The sequence below is a fragment of the Brachypodium distachyon genome, chromosome 1 (assembly GCF_000005505.3).
Source record: "Brachypodium distachyon strain Bd21 chromosome 1, Brachypodium_distachyon_v3.0, whole genome shotgun sequence".
NCBI lineage: Eukaryota > Viridiplantae > Streptophyta > Magnoliopsida > Poales > Poaceae > Brachypodium > Brachypodium distachyon.
In genome coordinates this window covers 57,141,912-57,157,880 of record NC_016131.3, presented here as the reverse complement: position 1 = coordinate 57,157,880, position 15,969 = coordinate 57,141,912, and the positions used below count along the sequence as shown (strand labels likewise).

Below are 15,969 nucleotides of genomic sequence, written 5' to 3'. Positions count from 1 at the left end.
TAGCCATGAGGCATATTTATGGTATATTTCCCACTGGAATTTTGTCTAGAAACTTGCGCCATTGGATAATCAGGGAATAACTTATCGGATTTTCATTATATACTGTCATATCAATATCACAAGGAACTACTATTATCTCCCATAAATATGAAATCTCAAGAATCGAACGAATGGACCATATGAGCTATATATTGAGCCAGTACAGCCCTTGAGGAACATTCCTAGGAATATATCCACCTAAATCTTCAGCCAACAGATCATGCTACATGGTAAAGTAAACCTCTTCACAAAATCATAGCCTGAGGCGGTCCGTAGCCACTCCGGTGCTTCTTCTGCCAAGTCCATGCGACCCTGAGGCTCTCTTGGAGTTCCGTGTGCTGTGCTGTCCAATTCAGCTCACGGTTGATCTTTGCAGGGTCGCTGTACACTTCTGCGTAGTCACCGGGGCGGCGATTGAAGTAGTCGACCTTGATGTCAACCCCTGTTGCCTTCTTGCAAGCTTCCACAAACTCCTTCACTGACCTACCTGGCCAGCCAAAAGGATGAAAATGAATTAGCTGACTGAAACTGTAGCCAGAAAATGTAATCCTCTGTTCTCTGTTAAGATGGTCATAATATAATATGTGGTGACTGAGGGTTGACCTCTTCCAGTGCCAACGTTGTATATGCCAACTTTGCCTCTTTCTGCCTTGTTCAGCGCCTTCACGTGGGCGTCAACCAGATCAGTGACATCAATGTAATCTCTTACACAAGTGCCATCGGACGTCTCATAGTCGGTACCTTTCACCTGTAAAGATAAAGAAAAGCAGGATCTATTAATCAGTCATGTACTGGTAAATAAGAGTTCGCAAGAAGAAGAAAAAAAAAAGTAGAACATAAGCAGATTTTTTTTATTCATTGTCAGGTGATCTAACACACACTGTTCGGTGTAATTGTTGCACAGCTCAGAACAAAAATTGATTAGGTGGTGGAAGATGTACCTTCAAACCTGGGATTATCCCTAGTGCTGCATCGAAGCATGCACCAGATATACGGCCATGCTCACGCAATTCAGGTGGTGGAGCCTCACCCAGCCTGCCTTCTGGGTCAGAACCAATGACATTGAAGTATCTGATAGTGTCAGGAATAATCACTCAGTAATCAAATAGTGCTATGGCGTGGTAAAGAGGATACTTCACAGTTTTCAGCAAGTGACACCAACCTTAGAATCATCACTGACATGTCTGATTTCCTGGACTTGGAGAAGTCCAAAATGATATCCTCTGCCATTTTCTTGGCCTTACCATACGGGTTGATTGGAAACTGCACAACAAGATTAAGCAAACAATTTCAGGGGGGAAATACTGTTGGGAGTTTACACGCTGTGAAAAAGCCTTCAGAAAGAAGCAATAGGTTACAGAGGCGCAACGACTAACCTGGGGAGTTTCTTCAGTGATAGGCATCTTCTCAGGTTCACCATAGGTGGCACAAGTGCTAGAGTAGATCAGAGTTCTCACATCGTGTGTCGCCATGGCTTCTAGCACAACTAGAGTATTTGCAGTGATGTTATGGTAGTACCTGTTCAAAGCGTTTCAGTATCTCGTGTGGTAGAGTAGGTATGTTTGATGGATAATACAGACTGACAAGCAAAACTTTGGTACCTGAGAGGCTCAAGCGTGCTCTCGCCCACATAAGCGACGGCGGCAAAGTGCATGACAGCATCAAATGCATTTTCTGCAAATATTTTATTAACCTAAGGACATGTCAAGGAACAAAATCTTAACCTTTAAGTGAGAGATATATCTACAGAAATGGCTAACTATTTTTTTTAAAGATATCAGGATACAGCTTTTGGATCCCCTAAGTCAGCATATATAAATTGCAGTCGCCCAGGCTCAGGAAACAAGCTCTGAAGAACCTTGACTGCCCCGATATTTCCTCTTGAAAGATTATCCTGGAGAAGAGAAAAAATTGAAAGCGTTTGCATAAACCTGCATATATATATTGCTGAATTTGAGCAAGAAACAACAACACAGAGTGGTGAATAAAGTACCAACCACAATGGTGACTCTGAAGGAGTCTTTCAGCAACCGAAGAGCAGCGTGCGAACCAATGTAGCCAGCACCACCCGTCACCAGCACATGTGTTACTCCAGGCTCGTGGATGGAGAACTGGTGACAGCACACAAGTGAGGATTTAAATATGAACCACTTGAATTATGTATGGCAAGATACTCTCAGCTTCCCAGAAGCATCTAGACTAAAAGAACAATACACTATTAATATATATGCATGTTCTGTTTCTACTGCATTGTCTCATCATTGTGTCCGGCGAATGTTTTCTAGTAAGATCTGTTTAGAAGTTCATACTAGTAGCTCTTTTGTCCAGTCAAAACCATGAAAATTTAACCAAACAAGTAGCATCCCGCATTGCAGCCCAATGGCCGGGTGGCTGGGAAGAGTTACTTACCACACTGGGGAGCCTCCTATGGCAGGGCGGCTGGGTGAGCATGACGACGCACATGGCGATGAGCAGCGCGGCCATGATTACCTTGCTGAGGTACCTCGGCTTGCGCTTGGGGTCGGAGAAGTCCATCTCTGCGAACAGAACAGCACGAGCTCAGTTCAGCTAGATGTACATATGGAAAATCTTTAACCAATCAGATGGCCATGAGCAAGAACCGAGAGCGCATGCTGTCACATATAACCCCGCCAAGCCAAAAAAACAAAATCCCCCCAATTGCACACATGGACATCGGACGGACAAGGAACTAAGCATTTTCATCAGCAGACTAATCATCTTGTAACGATGGACAGTATTGACCGCAAGAAGAGCTTGTGTGTAGAGTTGGAGACGGGAATTGCGCGAAACCAGGGAGATAGCAAGAAAGCTCAATTAATCACGAGCCAGGGCATCAATCATCCATCGCAGGAAGCCAGGAAGCTTGACTACGGAGTATTAGCAAGAGTTTGGGAGGACGGGAATTGCGGCGAACCTGAGAAGGACCAAGATCTGCCGGCGGGTCTGGGCTGCGGCCTGCTCCTGCTGCTGGGCAGCATCGATCTGTCCCTGCTGCGAATTTGAAGAAAAGGCTGGAATCCGCCGCCGGCCGCGCAAAAAGAGAGAGAGGCGCAGCGAGTGAGAGAGAGTCAGATCCAACAACCCTCTCCCTTTTCCTCTCCCAGACACAGGCGCAGACAGCTAGTGCTAGTGCGAGGCCAGCCCTCCGAATCTCCGATCCTTTTGCAGAAGGAAGGTGGACACGCGTACGCCGCGGCACTCGGGCTGAGGAAGAGGAAGGGAGAGTGGAACTGGAAGGAAAGGTCGCGGCTTTGCGACTGGGTCGAGGAAAGCGGCAGGCAGCGAATGGATGGATGGATCGTGTGAAGTGGGGAACAAACGGAAAGGGAAAGGGGGCAGCGAGGGGGAAAAGGCACTAGTCTCCTCTGCATCCGGTGCTCACAGCGGAGTTTCCCGTGGAAAGAGACGGCTGCGGGTGGGGCCCACTGCTCGCTGACGTCGTCATGGTCAGACTTGGTCAGCTCTCTGAATGAATGCAGTGTTTTAATTGCTTGGCTTGTGTTAATTCAATTTGGATGTTTTCTTTTGCTTTGGTCTGTGACTGTATGGTGGGCCAGGGTCGGCACGCATGTGAGAATGTATGAGGAACGATGGCTCGTGATATATTTCGCAGTGGACAGCCATTTTTGACTTGTTTAAAAATGGGTGCCAACCGAAACCGAACACATGGACGACGGGTCAGCCGTGATCAGTCTGTCTCATGAGACCGCGGGCCGTGCAACCATATGCATGGTTCAATTAGTCTGTCCTTAACTTTCACCTTTTGCACATGCAGTGGTTAATTAGTGGTTCGACATGTATATATTCGCACTCGATATACTGGCTAGCTAGTGGCTGCCAGACGTTCGGTCCGTCAAACAATTTTCCTTGTATAGTTTGACATTTGAGCCCTCGATCCAATTAATCAATCCTAGCTAACCACAAACATTAAGGTTAATCAATCCTACTGTAGCTGACACCAAAAGTAATGTTAATCAATCCTAGCTAGGCCTAAAATTAAGGCTTAACTAACCCCAAAGTTAAGGTCAAAATCGGTGCGGGTGGCCTACATTATTGCTAAACAGTCGTCGATGAACAACCTAGATACTCCCTCGGCGTATTTTGATTCGTTAAGACAAGACTTTGACCAATGAAAACTTTATTGGTATGCGTTTTTTCATACATGAAATTTATATCGATAGATTTGTCTTTAAAAGTTCTTACTAATGATCATGATTTCCTAATATAACTTACATATTAATAGATAGAATAATTCTTGGTCAAAGTCATGTCTTGACGAAACAAAATTAATACGCCAACCTTTGTGAAAGGGAGAGAGTATACATTATCAGTTGCTAAGAATATTTAGTTTCTGCGCAAACAGAACAATGGATTGTGATGTGAACTGAGCCTAACTCAGGTGGTCTGATTCCTTGTGGTAGAATCAGCCCACCTAGGTTCAAGTCCTAAACTTGACATGCGTGTCACATTTTCCTGGATTATTTTAGAATTTAACCGGCGCTTGCTCATAGGGGTGAGCGTATGCGTGTGTTGTGAGCGTCTGCGTTTGTACTGTGTTTCTAAAAAAACAATGGTCTGTGCGTAAACGGGACCAGTCTTAGCGCGTTGGTGTAGCTCGCTCCATATCTCTAGACCCATAAAATTCACATGTCAGAAATTGTTGCCTGCCTTTTTTTATTTCAAACACTTCAATTATTGTACAGTGTGATCAGAGTAAGGGCAGAGCTTCTGCTTCATCAGCCGAGCGGCACAGATGAAGGCGTCCAAACAGATGGACAAACAGCACCTGTGTATGATTTCTGAGGATAGCACCCCAGCTAGCTGCCAAGTAACATGAAATGTTTTCTTTGGCATTTTTCCTTTGACTTTATGTAGTTAGACTCTTCTTGCTTAATACAAAAAAACCTGAATTACATTTAAGAAAATTGGTTGCCCAATCGAGTTGGCTTACTTCGTTTTCAGCTTTTGGAATAAGGTAGGTTGGCAGTCTAACTGAAAGATGCGAAACTAGCAGTCGTGCAGTATGCAATGTGCTAATGAGATTAATTAGCAACTATAATAGAATTCCACACACCCCCCCCCCCCCCCTCCCTGAAAGTTGAGCTGGTACCATCAACAAAAGTCTTGTTCTCTGACCAATAAAAGAACATCAACTGCAATTGATGATGTACGGTTGATATGTGTACATCAATATTGCCACCCAAGCCTACGTCACAGAAACCAAAACTTGGATGCAAAATTCTATTGTACGTGCCAACTTTGTCAACAGAAGTTCGGTTTTGCTAAGCTGTCAACAATTTTTTTGGCTTAGAATGCCTTCTACATTTATGAAAAGACCCGTGATACACATAGGTTGGGTGCAACATGGTCATTCTCAGGCTATCCTTTGATCCTTTTTAGTTCAAACAAATGAATTAGTTTCAAAATGTTGTGTTATTTTGAAAATTTAGTTCATTTGGTTGAACTAAGAAGAGTCAAAAGGGTATTCTGAAGCCGTAATGTTGCAACTCTACACATTAGCAGATGAGAGTAGTGTCAGAGCAGGAAGATGACTATCGATGTAGTATGGGCCCTTTGAGTAGTTTGCACTGGCTAGGTATCTTCAAGATGTGCACGTTCCGTGGATGCACAAGCCACATGTCCGTAGCTACTTTGCTCAACTTATATTGTAAAGAACAAGCTAATTTACTCCACCTTTTTTAATAGTACCGAAGTATAAAAAATCTAGCTTACTCCCTTTTTAGGAGATGATGGGAGGGTCTTTCGGTTCCTTTGTGCCTAAATGCCCCAAGACAGAGGCTGCATCCATTTGGGCTACACCTAAGCTTTGGACCAGTCCATCTACACATGGGCCTGTTTGGCCCAAATGCCATCATGGTAGAAAGAAATCCAAGCTCGCATGATGTATTTTGAGTTTGTATGGCCCAAATGCCATCATCGTAGAAGGAAATTCAAGCCCGCATGATGTATTTTGAGTTTGTATGGCCCAATTAATGATGCCCGACGTGTCCATGTTCACGAGACTCAAATTGACCAAAATTTGACCCGACACATGCAAATCCTCTGGCGAAAAATTGGGTATGCCAAATTTTTGGTGGTGTTGGTTTGTGCGTAAACTGAACAAAACAGCTTCATGCGTTAGCCCACTCAACAAAAAGACCGATCTGATGAAAAAAACTAAAGGTTTTTTTGGTATCCGGCCCCTATACTTCTTGGGTAGAGCGAACAGTATATAATCGTACACCCTTCATTTCTTAAGGGTAATATGGATATTTTTCCTTTTAATTCGTAGAGGCCGGGCATTCCTTTTGGGCTTCAGCCCATTTCCTCCGTTTGTTTGGCCTCGACGGTTGTTGCCCTCCGGCCGCTGCCCTCAGCCTCGACCTCGTCGGCGAGCTGCTCATCGTCCTCTGGCCGCGTCAACAGCCCTCGTCGACCTCGCCGGTGAGCCGCTCATTGCCCTCTCGCCGCTACCCAATCCCTCCTCGACCTCGCAGGTGAGCCGCTCGTCCGCCTCGCCATGCATGGCCGCCGGCCCCAGCCACCCTCGAGGCCTCAACCTCACCGGCGAGCCCCTCTTCTCACTCGTGAGGAGGCGGGGCATCTTGCAGGCTAGCTAGGGGTCTCTGCACCTCCTCGGCTATGGCTACTCGTCCTCCCACACCATCTTGCTGCCCTTGGAGCAGGGACGCCGCGCGAACTCTGGCACGGCAGGGATGTCGACGTCGAACGCCCAGGAGGCGGTGGATGACGTGACGCGGCCCATCGGGTTCCAGAACGCGCGTTGGTGACCGGGCTGGTCAGCGACGGCCGGACCCTAGCGGGCACGCGGGCAGCGGCGGCTAGCAGCGGGAGCGAAGCGAGACCCGTGTGGGCCATGCGGGAGGCCGGGAGCGGGGCCTGCTGGGCTGAAAAGTTATGATGTTCCGAAACTACCCTCGAACCGATTTATACTGCTCGCTCTGCGTACCGCTGGATCTCCTCGAACGGACGGCCTGTTTTCATTACAGGGTACCGTATAAGAGCCCAAAGAGCTATATGCAATCCAGTGGGCATGCAGTGGGCGCGCGGCGTCTCGATCCATATCCGTCCCCAGATCAGATGCATGTATGTCTGCACACCGTCGGTATACGTGCATGCATGCATGCATCAACCCGAGCCCCTCCCCTGGCCCGGCCGGCCCCTCTGCCCTCATGCATGCATGCATGCTGACCTCAGCATCTGCATGCATGCATCCGAGCCCCTACGCGTACCACACCGCCTGCTTCTGCATTCTGACCGACCTCCGCCGCCCTGCCCGCCGGCCGTCCCGTCGTCTAGCTACTCCCAAATGCAAAAGCCATAATGTACTGATGTGGGTGCATCCTCCGATCCTATTTTGTTAACGAAATATTACATGTATCTAGACATTTTTTGAGAATAGATACATTCAAATTTGAACAAATTTTAGTCAAGAATTTAAGACCAGAGGGAGTACGTTCTACCCACGCACATGCCTTACGAAATCCGGTCCACTATATATACATATATACACCGCGGGTCTCGTCTCAAGGCGATCTGAAGCACATCGAGCAGTGGTGTCCGGCCGAGTGGCAATCCATGGAGAAGTCTGAATCTGAAGACGCGCCAGAGCCGAAGAAGAAGGCGATGAGCAGGTACGAGTCGCAGAAGCGCCGCGACTGGGCCACCTTCACGCGGTACCTGGCGGCGCACCGCCCGCCGCTGGAGCTCCGGCGCTGCAGCGGCGCGCACGTGCTCGAGTTCCTCCGCCACCTCGACCGCTTCGGCAAGACACGCGTCCACATCCCGCACTGCCCTTCCTACGGCGGCGCCGCCCTTTCTTCTTCCACCGCCAACACACACTTTCACCCATGCCAGTGCCCGCTCCAGCAGGCCTGGGGCAGCCTCGACGCGCTCGTCGGCCGCCTCCGCGCCGCATTCGCCGACAACGACAACGACAACAACAAGGCAAGCATTAACCCGTTTGCGGCCAGGGCGGTGAGGCTGTACCTGCGGGATGTCCGGGACACGCAGTCCAGGGCGCGCGGCATCTCCTACGCCAAGAAGAAGAAGAAGAAGAAGAAGAAGAAGAAGAAAGTCAGGACCAACAAGACCAAGATCGGGCGCGGCAAGCTTGATGATGATGCCGCCGGCAGTGGCAAGGCGGCGGCGGCATCGTCGTCGAAGACCAGTGCTGAGAACCCTGCGGCCTCTTGTAGTGGTCGCAAGACGACGGCGATGCAGCAAGCGGCGGCGCCGGCTCTGGAGCCCCTGCCGCCGTGCCTCCCCGGGGTGCCGATCGGGTGCTACTACGACGTGGGATTGGGAGGTCTCGGAGGAGGACTCTACTTGCCCTTGCTCTTCAACGCCTTTACCTAGCTTAGCTAGCTAGCTAATCAGTCATTCTATTATAGCCTCGATCAGTCGATCTCGTTGTTGTGCTCTCGATCTTGGTATTAAGAGGAGCTAATAATTAATTAATGCTCGATTAGAGTAATTTCACAAAACCACAGTTTTTGGGGCCGCGGTTGTCTCATCGATCACCTATTTTTGCTAATTTGTTCACAGAACCACACATTTTTTTGACGGTTTGTCTCAAGTATCCCAAAATAGAGGTTCAAGCCCGTTTGAGAGGATTCCTACATGTGTGCCCACTTGTCCGCTACAAGAGAAATAGCCCGTAGAGACACTATTTTGGTTCGTAGAGACACTATAATTGTCTCTACATAACTTTAGACATATTTGGTACAGTGTCACAATACTGTCACTACGGATAGTGTCGCTATGTGTGATGAGACACTAATAAAATGCCTCTGTTGTTTTAGACATTTCATAAAGACACTATAATGTCTTTATGTTCAATACGACATTTTGTAAAGACATTGCATTGTGTCTTTATACTTTTTAGACATTTCATAAAGACACTATATTGTCTCTACATTCAATGTGACATTTTGTGAAGACATTACATTGTGTCTCTATACCCACGTGCTAGAAAATATACAATGAAAAAAATCATGTTAAGACCAATCCTTGAACTCAAGACCTTAGGAAAAGTCCACACTCACCTAACCATCTCAACCTAATACCAATTTGTGCTTATCTTCCTAATGAAATTGTTATGAGTAGTCTACTACATGTCTCAAACTTGTTAAAAATGTCTCTACACAACATAAAACGTGTCTCAAATAGTGTCTCTAACCATACCATAAGGTCATTTCATCAAGTATCTCAAAACCATGTCTCTACAGACTTTTGTGACAATATATTCAACGCCTCAGAAAATGTCTCTACACCATAATGTCTCAACTAGTGTCTCTATATTTAAGACATTTTTCATAGCGCTTCATAGATTGCCTCTACATGAAACTCTGCCTCAAAATTGTCTCTAGGTAGAGACAAAGAGTATATTGTCTTAACGACAAGACATTTGTGTTGTAGTGGTCGGTGCCACGTCAGCGTAACACTGACCCGACGGGACCATTTTCCTTTTGAGAGATGTGCACATATTTTCAAACAGGCCAGGTACACCGATGTAGAACTTGACAGTTAGGCCCCACCTGTAACGGAATCCTTCCAAACGGAGTTAAACCTCTCTTTTGGGCTACTTGAGACAGACCGAAAAAATTGTGGTTTTATGAAATACTCGTTAGTTTATATATGATCGACTGTCACTTAATTAAGTTGCAGTATGCAAATGCAATAAGTGCGTAGTTTTGGTATAGCTAGTTAATTATGCAATTTCAGTATGTTATTCCCCAAGCATAATTTAGAAATGCACGGCGGTGATCGATCAATATTATTGTCACAACTACGTACTGGATGGAGAATAAATCCATGGCTTCAAATTTACCCCAGTTCTTCGCGACACGCAACAGTGCGCTAGAAGATCAATCCCAAATGGAATCCCCCCCCCCCCCCCCCCCGCTCCTATATATGTAGTCTAGATATAAAAGAGCCAATTGGTGGCGGCGGTCCGTCACCTCCTTTTGTTGTGAAGAAATAACCTCATCATCTTTTTCTATTGTCAAAAAAACAATTGCCCCTCTCTTTCTAATGCAAACAATTAAACCTATTTATTCCGTTATCAGTAATTGTGGAACCGATCATATTTTGGTCCAATGGAAAAAAGAAAAGAAAAAACTAAACCTCTTACAAAAGATTGACACGTGGATAATGTTTGTCACCAAAATTGGAATAAGATGGGCAGTGCCACTAACATGTACTAATAGTGATATTAATTTAATTTAGCGAGTAGTATAACTCTTTCATCTATAGCAATGCATGGGTATTTAGCTAGTATATCTAGAAGAGGTTATGTATATATTCTTGGAGAGTGGAGAACTGGGCATGGCAAGATGGACCCTCATTTACATTTGCATGTGTAGAGCCGTTCTGGCTGTTCGTAGTACATATGCTGCCAATTATATTTCAAGACAGACAGAGTGAGAGTAGGGACCGGATGTTAGCGCACTGGTAGGGGCCCTACAGCTACTTCACACAGAGAGAGTTGCCAATGAATTATTCGCAGATCCCCTGACATACTGCGGTCCCTGCAGTACCTGGCCTATCGAAAAAAGAAAAAGAAAATCGGGCTCTGCAAAAATGAGGCCCGAAATAAAAAGAAAAACACAGACAGAATCCGAATCCAAATAGACCGACAATTTTGGTTTGGTCTATTCGACCGGCCCAACGAATAACCTGAACTGGATCGGGGAATGGAAGAGTGCCCTGGTAAAATTGACTTGGCTTGGGGAGATATAGTTCGGCTTTGCTTTTGGTTGGTTGAGAGGTTTCATGATGAATTTTGGGAAAGGCAAGAGTGGAGGGGTGGTAGAATTGAATAGGTCGGAAGAGAGCTAACTGGGCCCTGGCTGGCCAAAAGATTTTCTTATGAATTTGAAGGTGAAAATCTGAACCCCGAATTAAATTAAAAAACATTGACTGAACCCAAATCCCGAAACTGGAATTGGCCGACAATTCGTTCTATTTGGGTTCAGTTCAGTTTCCGGTCTGCATGTTGTAAGAACAACTCTACCAGTTACCGAACCCGAGCGATCCGAACTAAACGAGGTCGAATCAACTGAATTCTAGAAATCGGTACTGGCTGTCTTTCGGCAGAATAGATACCGAAAACCAAAACCGAACAAATAATGACAAATTCGAAATTTCGCGCGAAATTCATATAAATACGGGGGCTGGTTCTTCGCATTCCATCAACATCGTAGAACATCGCAGTTCGTTCGTCCACATCTACGTCTAGTAGTTCGACATTTACCAAAAGTTAGCTAAATTAGATGAGCAAGCACCCAAAAACAAAATTCTCGTGAAATTAAATTTGCATATACATATATAGTCCCCTGTAACTAATATCTACACAAAAAGTTTTTATTATAGTATTTTAATTTCGCAGACAAATTTTTTACATTATGGAAATAAAAGGAGAGCTAGCACATGTACCCGGATGCTAAAAATCCCCATTGGTGTATATATTAAACGTGCATTCAGACATGGAAACTAGCACCACTAAGGGTCCCTCCCTGCCGTATAAACCAATCGTGCATTCAGACATGGAAACTATAGCAGCAGCCGTGAAAGGGACCGTGCCTCCCAAGAATTCTTCAGCTTCTTTGGTCAGTCAGCCGGAGAACACATACAACTATACAAGATACAACCAGGTCAATATCTTATAATAGAACTAGTCGCCAGATCAATAGTTCCAATTTGCTGTTTCCCATGGTAGATATATATACACACATATAGATAGATAGATTGTGTGGCCAGCCAGCCGGCAAAAATCAAACTTGAGCCGAGGCTCCTCTGCTCCCTGCACACAATTAAGGACAGCCTTGAAGAAGACCTTTAATTCGCCCGTTCTCAGTGTCACAATCAACTGATCAAGCATGCTTGCTTGGACTCGGAATTGTGCCATGTGCGTGCGTCCCTTATAAGGTCAACAGGAAATCTCGTCGTCCCAACTGCACGGGTTCATGGTCGACTGATCGACAGGCGGCGAAGACAGGCGACGCTTCGCCGAGCATCGTCGGCGACGATTGCGAGAGCTGCGTAACGCCTTTTGAATTTACGGCGAGCTATAGCTTCTTCTGTTTTGGGTTTGGTTGTTAATTGCACTGAAAGGGACAACGGTAGCTCGCTCATTACATTGAGCACACTCTCACGGCCGGCCGGTCTCACCTAACGCTAACGCCTAGCTGAAAGTCATGAAAGTGACCTGACGACTGATGGATGTTTCCTTCTTGGTTCCCCCGGGCATGACTGGAGAAGGATTGGTCGATGTAGATTGTTCGTCCAGATTCACGATCTCAAGCTGGAAATTTGGGAGATCGATGGTGAGTTATATATATTATCCGTGGAATAATGTTAAGTCAGTAAACAATGCCGTATGTTTTGTTATAATTAATCTGATTCGCAATGACCAGCCACAAGGTGTTGACTAGCAAAAATTAAACTAGACGCGAGGGTGATCAGTAAGTGAGTTTAGCCTCTTGTAATCGGTGTAACGCCGAGACCCGAGAAACAGGAGATCGTGTTTGTTCTTTGTTATGTTTGTTTGTTCTTGGGAGACGTCGAAATGCTGGCGGTGACACACCATCTTCGTCTAGGCTGTGATCAGGGTTTGACATTTGACGAGGTTTCGGTCATTTTGGTGGGCCTCAAAATTTTAGCTTCCGGCCAAAAATTTTGGTTTGACTTTCCTTTAATTTGAATTGGAACCTAGTAAAAATAGTAATCAACTTGTGCCGCTGAATTTTTTTGTGCTTTGCTAATATTTTCATAAATTTTATAAATTTTTGGTGGAATTTCATACACCAAAACCCCGAAAATAGTTGTTTGTACCGAATGTCCAAAACGAAATTGTGCTGGTTGTGTTCAATGCTCTCGAGAGTCAATGGTTTTTTGGTACCCCAGCAACCTGTCTTGGTAGTTGCTTGTGTTCGGTCTTCTACAGTTTCTTCATGGAAGCACATAAGGAAAGACGAGATTTGAAAGATCTCGACACAACTTTTGATTTTATCAGAGGTCTATGCTGCTTGTATTTTTGTCTCAATTTCTTCTAGCTAATCATATATACCTATACAATTGCTTAAGTATATATGTTTCTTGTCTTCCCCCTTGATCCACACCGTCGTCCAAATCGTCTTAATAAATGCATATACTTGGCATAGGGGGGTGCCATGCATATATATGATCTTTTTGGAGACATATATTATGTTCTTTTCGCTTCTTCTTTTTTTGCCTTTTGCATATCTCTTTCTTCATTTTGATGGCCACTCTCACTACTGTTCCGCATAACGCGCGTACTAAATTTAGTTAATTAATAAAGCAAAACCTGATTAATTGTCCGAGAAGGAAAAATAAAACCCTGTCACACTCACACAGACACAATGCAAGGTGCAAAGTTAAGTGTAGAGACAGACAAATTGGAACCAATCACACAAGGAAAGGAAGAAACCAAGAAACTCTCGCTGGCAGGGTCTATATCATGGGGCTGATAACATTTTTGACAACCCATCCCTGCTTGCCAGCCGGTTTCACTGACGTGTATTAATTGATATTACACTACTATACTACAGTACTCTACTGTACTGATCTTGTGTCAATTAATTTATATGTTCTCTCATCTCACAAATAAATAAATAAATTATATGTTGATCTCTGGAAATTCTCAACCAAAAACATTGCTAAAATCCTAAAACTATATGTGCTTCCTGCAAACTCGACCGATCGCTCAATTAGGCATATGTACAGTCGTAGAAGACGCTGGGATCAGTGAGCTCCATCACCATCCTGCCAATGTCGTCATCCCAGACATCACCATCGCTCACCGGCTGCTGCATTGCGCCGCCGTCGTTCCATTGCATCCCTTGCTGGAAATATTGCTGCTGCCCGCCGCCATAGTAAGCGCCACCGCTTGCCGGAGCCGGTGCCGGCATGGAGTTATTGTTCATGGTGTACTCGTAGTTGCCAGCATACTCCCCAGTGCAGTCCGAAGACTCGAGGCTGCCGCAGCCTGTGACGCCAGAGCTCGAGTCCTGCTGCTGCTGCGGCGGCGGCGCAGCGGCGGCGATATGTTGCTGCTGCTGCTGAGGGTGCTTCTTGTAGATGACGCTCCTCTTGAAGATCCGGCAGATTGTCCACACCTCCTGCATTTTGACAGGCGCACAGTTAGTTAAAGTCATATTCAGTTACCAATTTCGGTTTCAGAAATATTTCAACAAACACTGAAAATGCATGGACTTTAGTGTGATTTTGGTTTGCATTTAGGCCAAGGACCAAAACTTTAACTTGAAATCACTCAAATGTCTGAATAATTTTGACCAAAAGGCACATATTTTACTATCTACTGAAATGACTGAATTTTTCAAATTTTGACTAAATTTCATTGAAAGTGAGAACCATTTCCATTAGTCATGGCGATGGTGTACATACCGCTTCTTGGAAGCACGGGGAGGAGTTGACGGCGGTGTTAGGGGGGAGGCGGAACTCGTGCATCATCCATTCGGTCTTGACGCCTTTGCCGGCACTACCGCGGTAGTAGACGAGGGACTTCTTGAGGCCAACAATGCCTGCAGAGCCATGTATGGGGCGGTCGATCCCGGTAGCCTTCCAGAAACCAGCGCCGGTGACCCTATTCGGCCGGACGCTATTCCGGTACTTCCGACCCCTCAGGCAGAAGAAGTACCACTCCTTGTCACCACCTCCAACCGTGCTTGTCTCTGCAAACCATCCATTAATTAGTTAAAACATGGTATGATTAATTATTAAACTATTAATGTGTAACTAGCTAGGCACTAAAACTAAATAGCACTACATATGTATGTGAACTTACTGGGTAAATCTGAGGGTTCATGCTTGTAGATATCCATTTCCTTGATGATCTCGATGCTCAGCCGCTTCCCGGCCACCTTCCGCCGGAGGTAGAACGTCACCAGCTCCTCGTCGGTCGGGTGGAACCGGAACCCAGGGAGCTCCACTCCTTCCTCTTCTTCTTCCTCCAGCACCTCCCCTTCTCCTACAACCACCTCTCCCCCCTCAAGCACTACTGATCCTCCATGGTTATCATCACCTTGCATCATCTTCATCGTCCCCATGATGCTCTCCTTCAAAGCTACCACCATCAATTTCTCAATCTCCTCTAATTCGGCGCCGATTGACTTTGTTGCGTCCGATTTGATCTTCTTCTTCTTTCTCTGGTGGATCGTTCGATCGATGAAACTGTATGTCTTGTTATGTACTTATGTTTTGCTCTTGTTTCGGAGAATGAACTGAGCATCTCTCTATATATACACATATGAATGTGCAAGCATGCGCATGGACTGAGCTAGCCCATGAGGCAGAGTCTCTGGCTAGCTAAGCTAGTAGGATGGAGTCATGAAGCTTCATGCCTGTGTGCTTGGTCCAAGGCTCGCCTCATCCTGGTTAATTATTTTGACTTGCCTAGCTATCTTGGAGACGGCTAAGGTAGCTTGGAGAGAGGTATATACGTACACTTGTAGATGTCATTGTCATGTGGTATTTAACATGCATGTCAATTCTCATTTTATCCTTGACTATTCTTATATATGCAAGTGGTGGCTATCCCTGCTTCGTGATCTATATTCTTTGTCTTGTTGTAAGCAAAAGAGAGCCAAAGACAAAGACATGTATTGTAGCTTGACACGTACGTTTACAGAGACGTGCCAACACAGAAAGTTACTGATAGATAGATGATCCCAAGGAGGAGGATTATGCCGTTGGTAGGTGTATGGAGAGATAATTCCAAGCTGCTTTATTGACCTAATCTTCATTTTCCTTCTTGTAAGAAAAAACCCGGCTCTGTAAGCCAATTAAATTAACCAACCAACAAACAGGATTATCATGAACGCTCGGGAATAACCCTAACATGGA

At 45.6% G+C, this 15,969-nt stretch overlaps 3 protein-coding genes across 3 annotated transcripts; 1 reads left to right on the top strand and 2 right to left on the bottom strand.

The window, feature by feature from the left end:
- Positions 1 to 66: 66 nt before the first annotated feature.
- Positions 67 to 3,428, bottom strand: LOC100824116 (probable UDP-arabinose 4-epimerase 1). The gene is made up of 10 exons (XM_003557568.4): positions 2,975 to 3,428; positions 2,449 to 2,576; positions 2,037 to 2,150; positions 1,826 to 1,933; positions 1,641 to 1,732; positions 1,416 to 1,557; positions 1,202 to 1,302; positions 981 to 1,110; positions 643 to 787; positions 67 to 526 (listed from the first exon to the last, which is right to left on the bottom strand). The coding sequence occupies exons 1-10, from the start codon at positions 3,036 to 3,038 to the stop codon at positions 285 to 287; spliced, it is 1,266 nt and encodes a 421-aa protein (XP_003557616.1). The 5' UTR covers positions 3,039 to 3,428; the 3' UTR covers positions 67 to 284.
- Positions 3,429 to 7,568: 4,140 nt separating this feature from the next.
- Positions 7,569 to 8,567, top strand: BDG1 (protein G1-like1). The gene has a single exon (XM_003561402.3). The coding sequence runs from the start codon at positions 7,660 to 7,662 to the stop codon at positions 8,437 to 8,439; it is 780 nt and encodes a 259-aa protein (XP_003561450.1). The 5' UTR covers positions 7,569 to 7,659; the 3' UTR covers positions 8,440 to 8,567.
- A 4,914-nt stretch (positions 8,568 to 13,481) lies between these two features.
- LOC100827850 (transcription factor JUNGBRUNNEN 1) lies at positions 13,482 to 15,501 on the bottom strand. The gene is made up of 3 exons (XM_003561401.4): positions 14,912 to 15,501; positions 14,512 to 14,798; positions 13,482 to 14,225 (listed from the first exon to the last, which is right to left on the bottom strand). Exons 1-3 carry the CDS (start codon positions 15,198 to 15,200, stop codon positions 13,815 to 13,817), a joined length of 987 nt encoding a protein of 328 aa, XP_003561449.2. The 5' UTR covers positions 15,201 to 15,501; the 3' UTR covers positions 13,482 to 13,814.
- Positions 15,502 to 15,969: the final 468 nt, after the last annotated feature.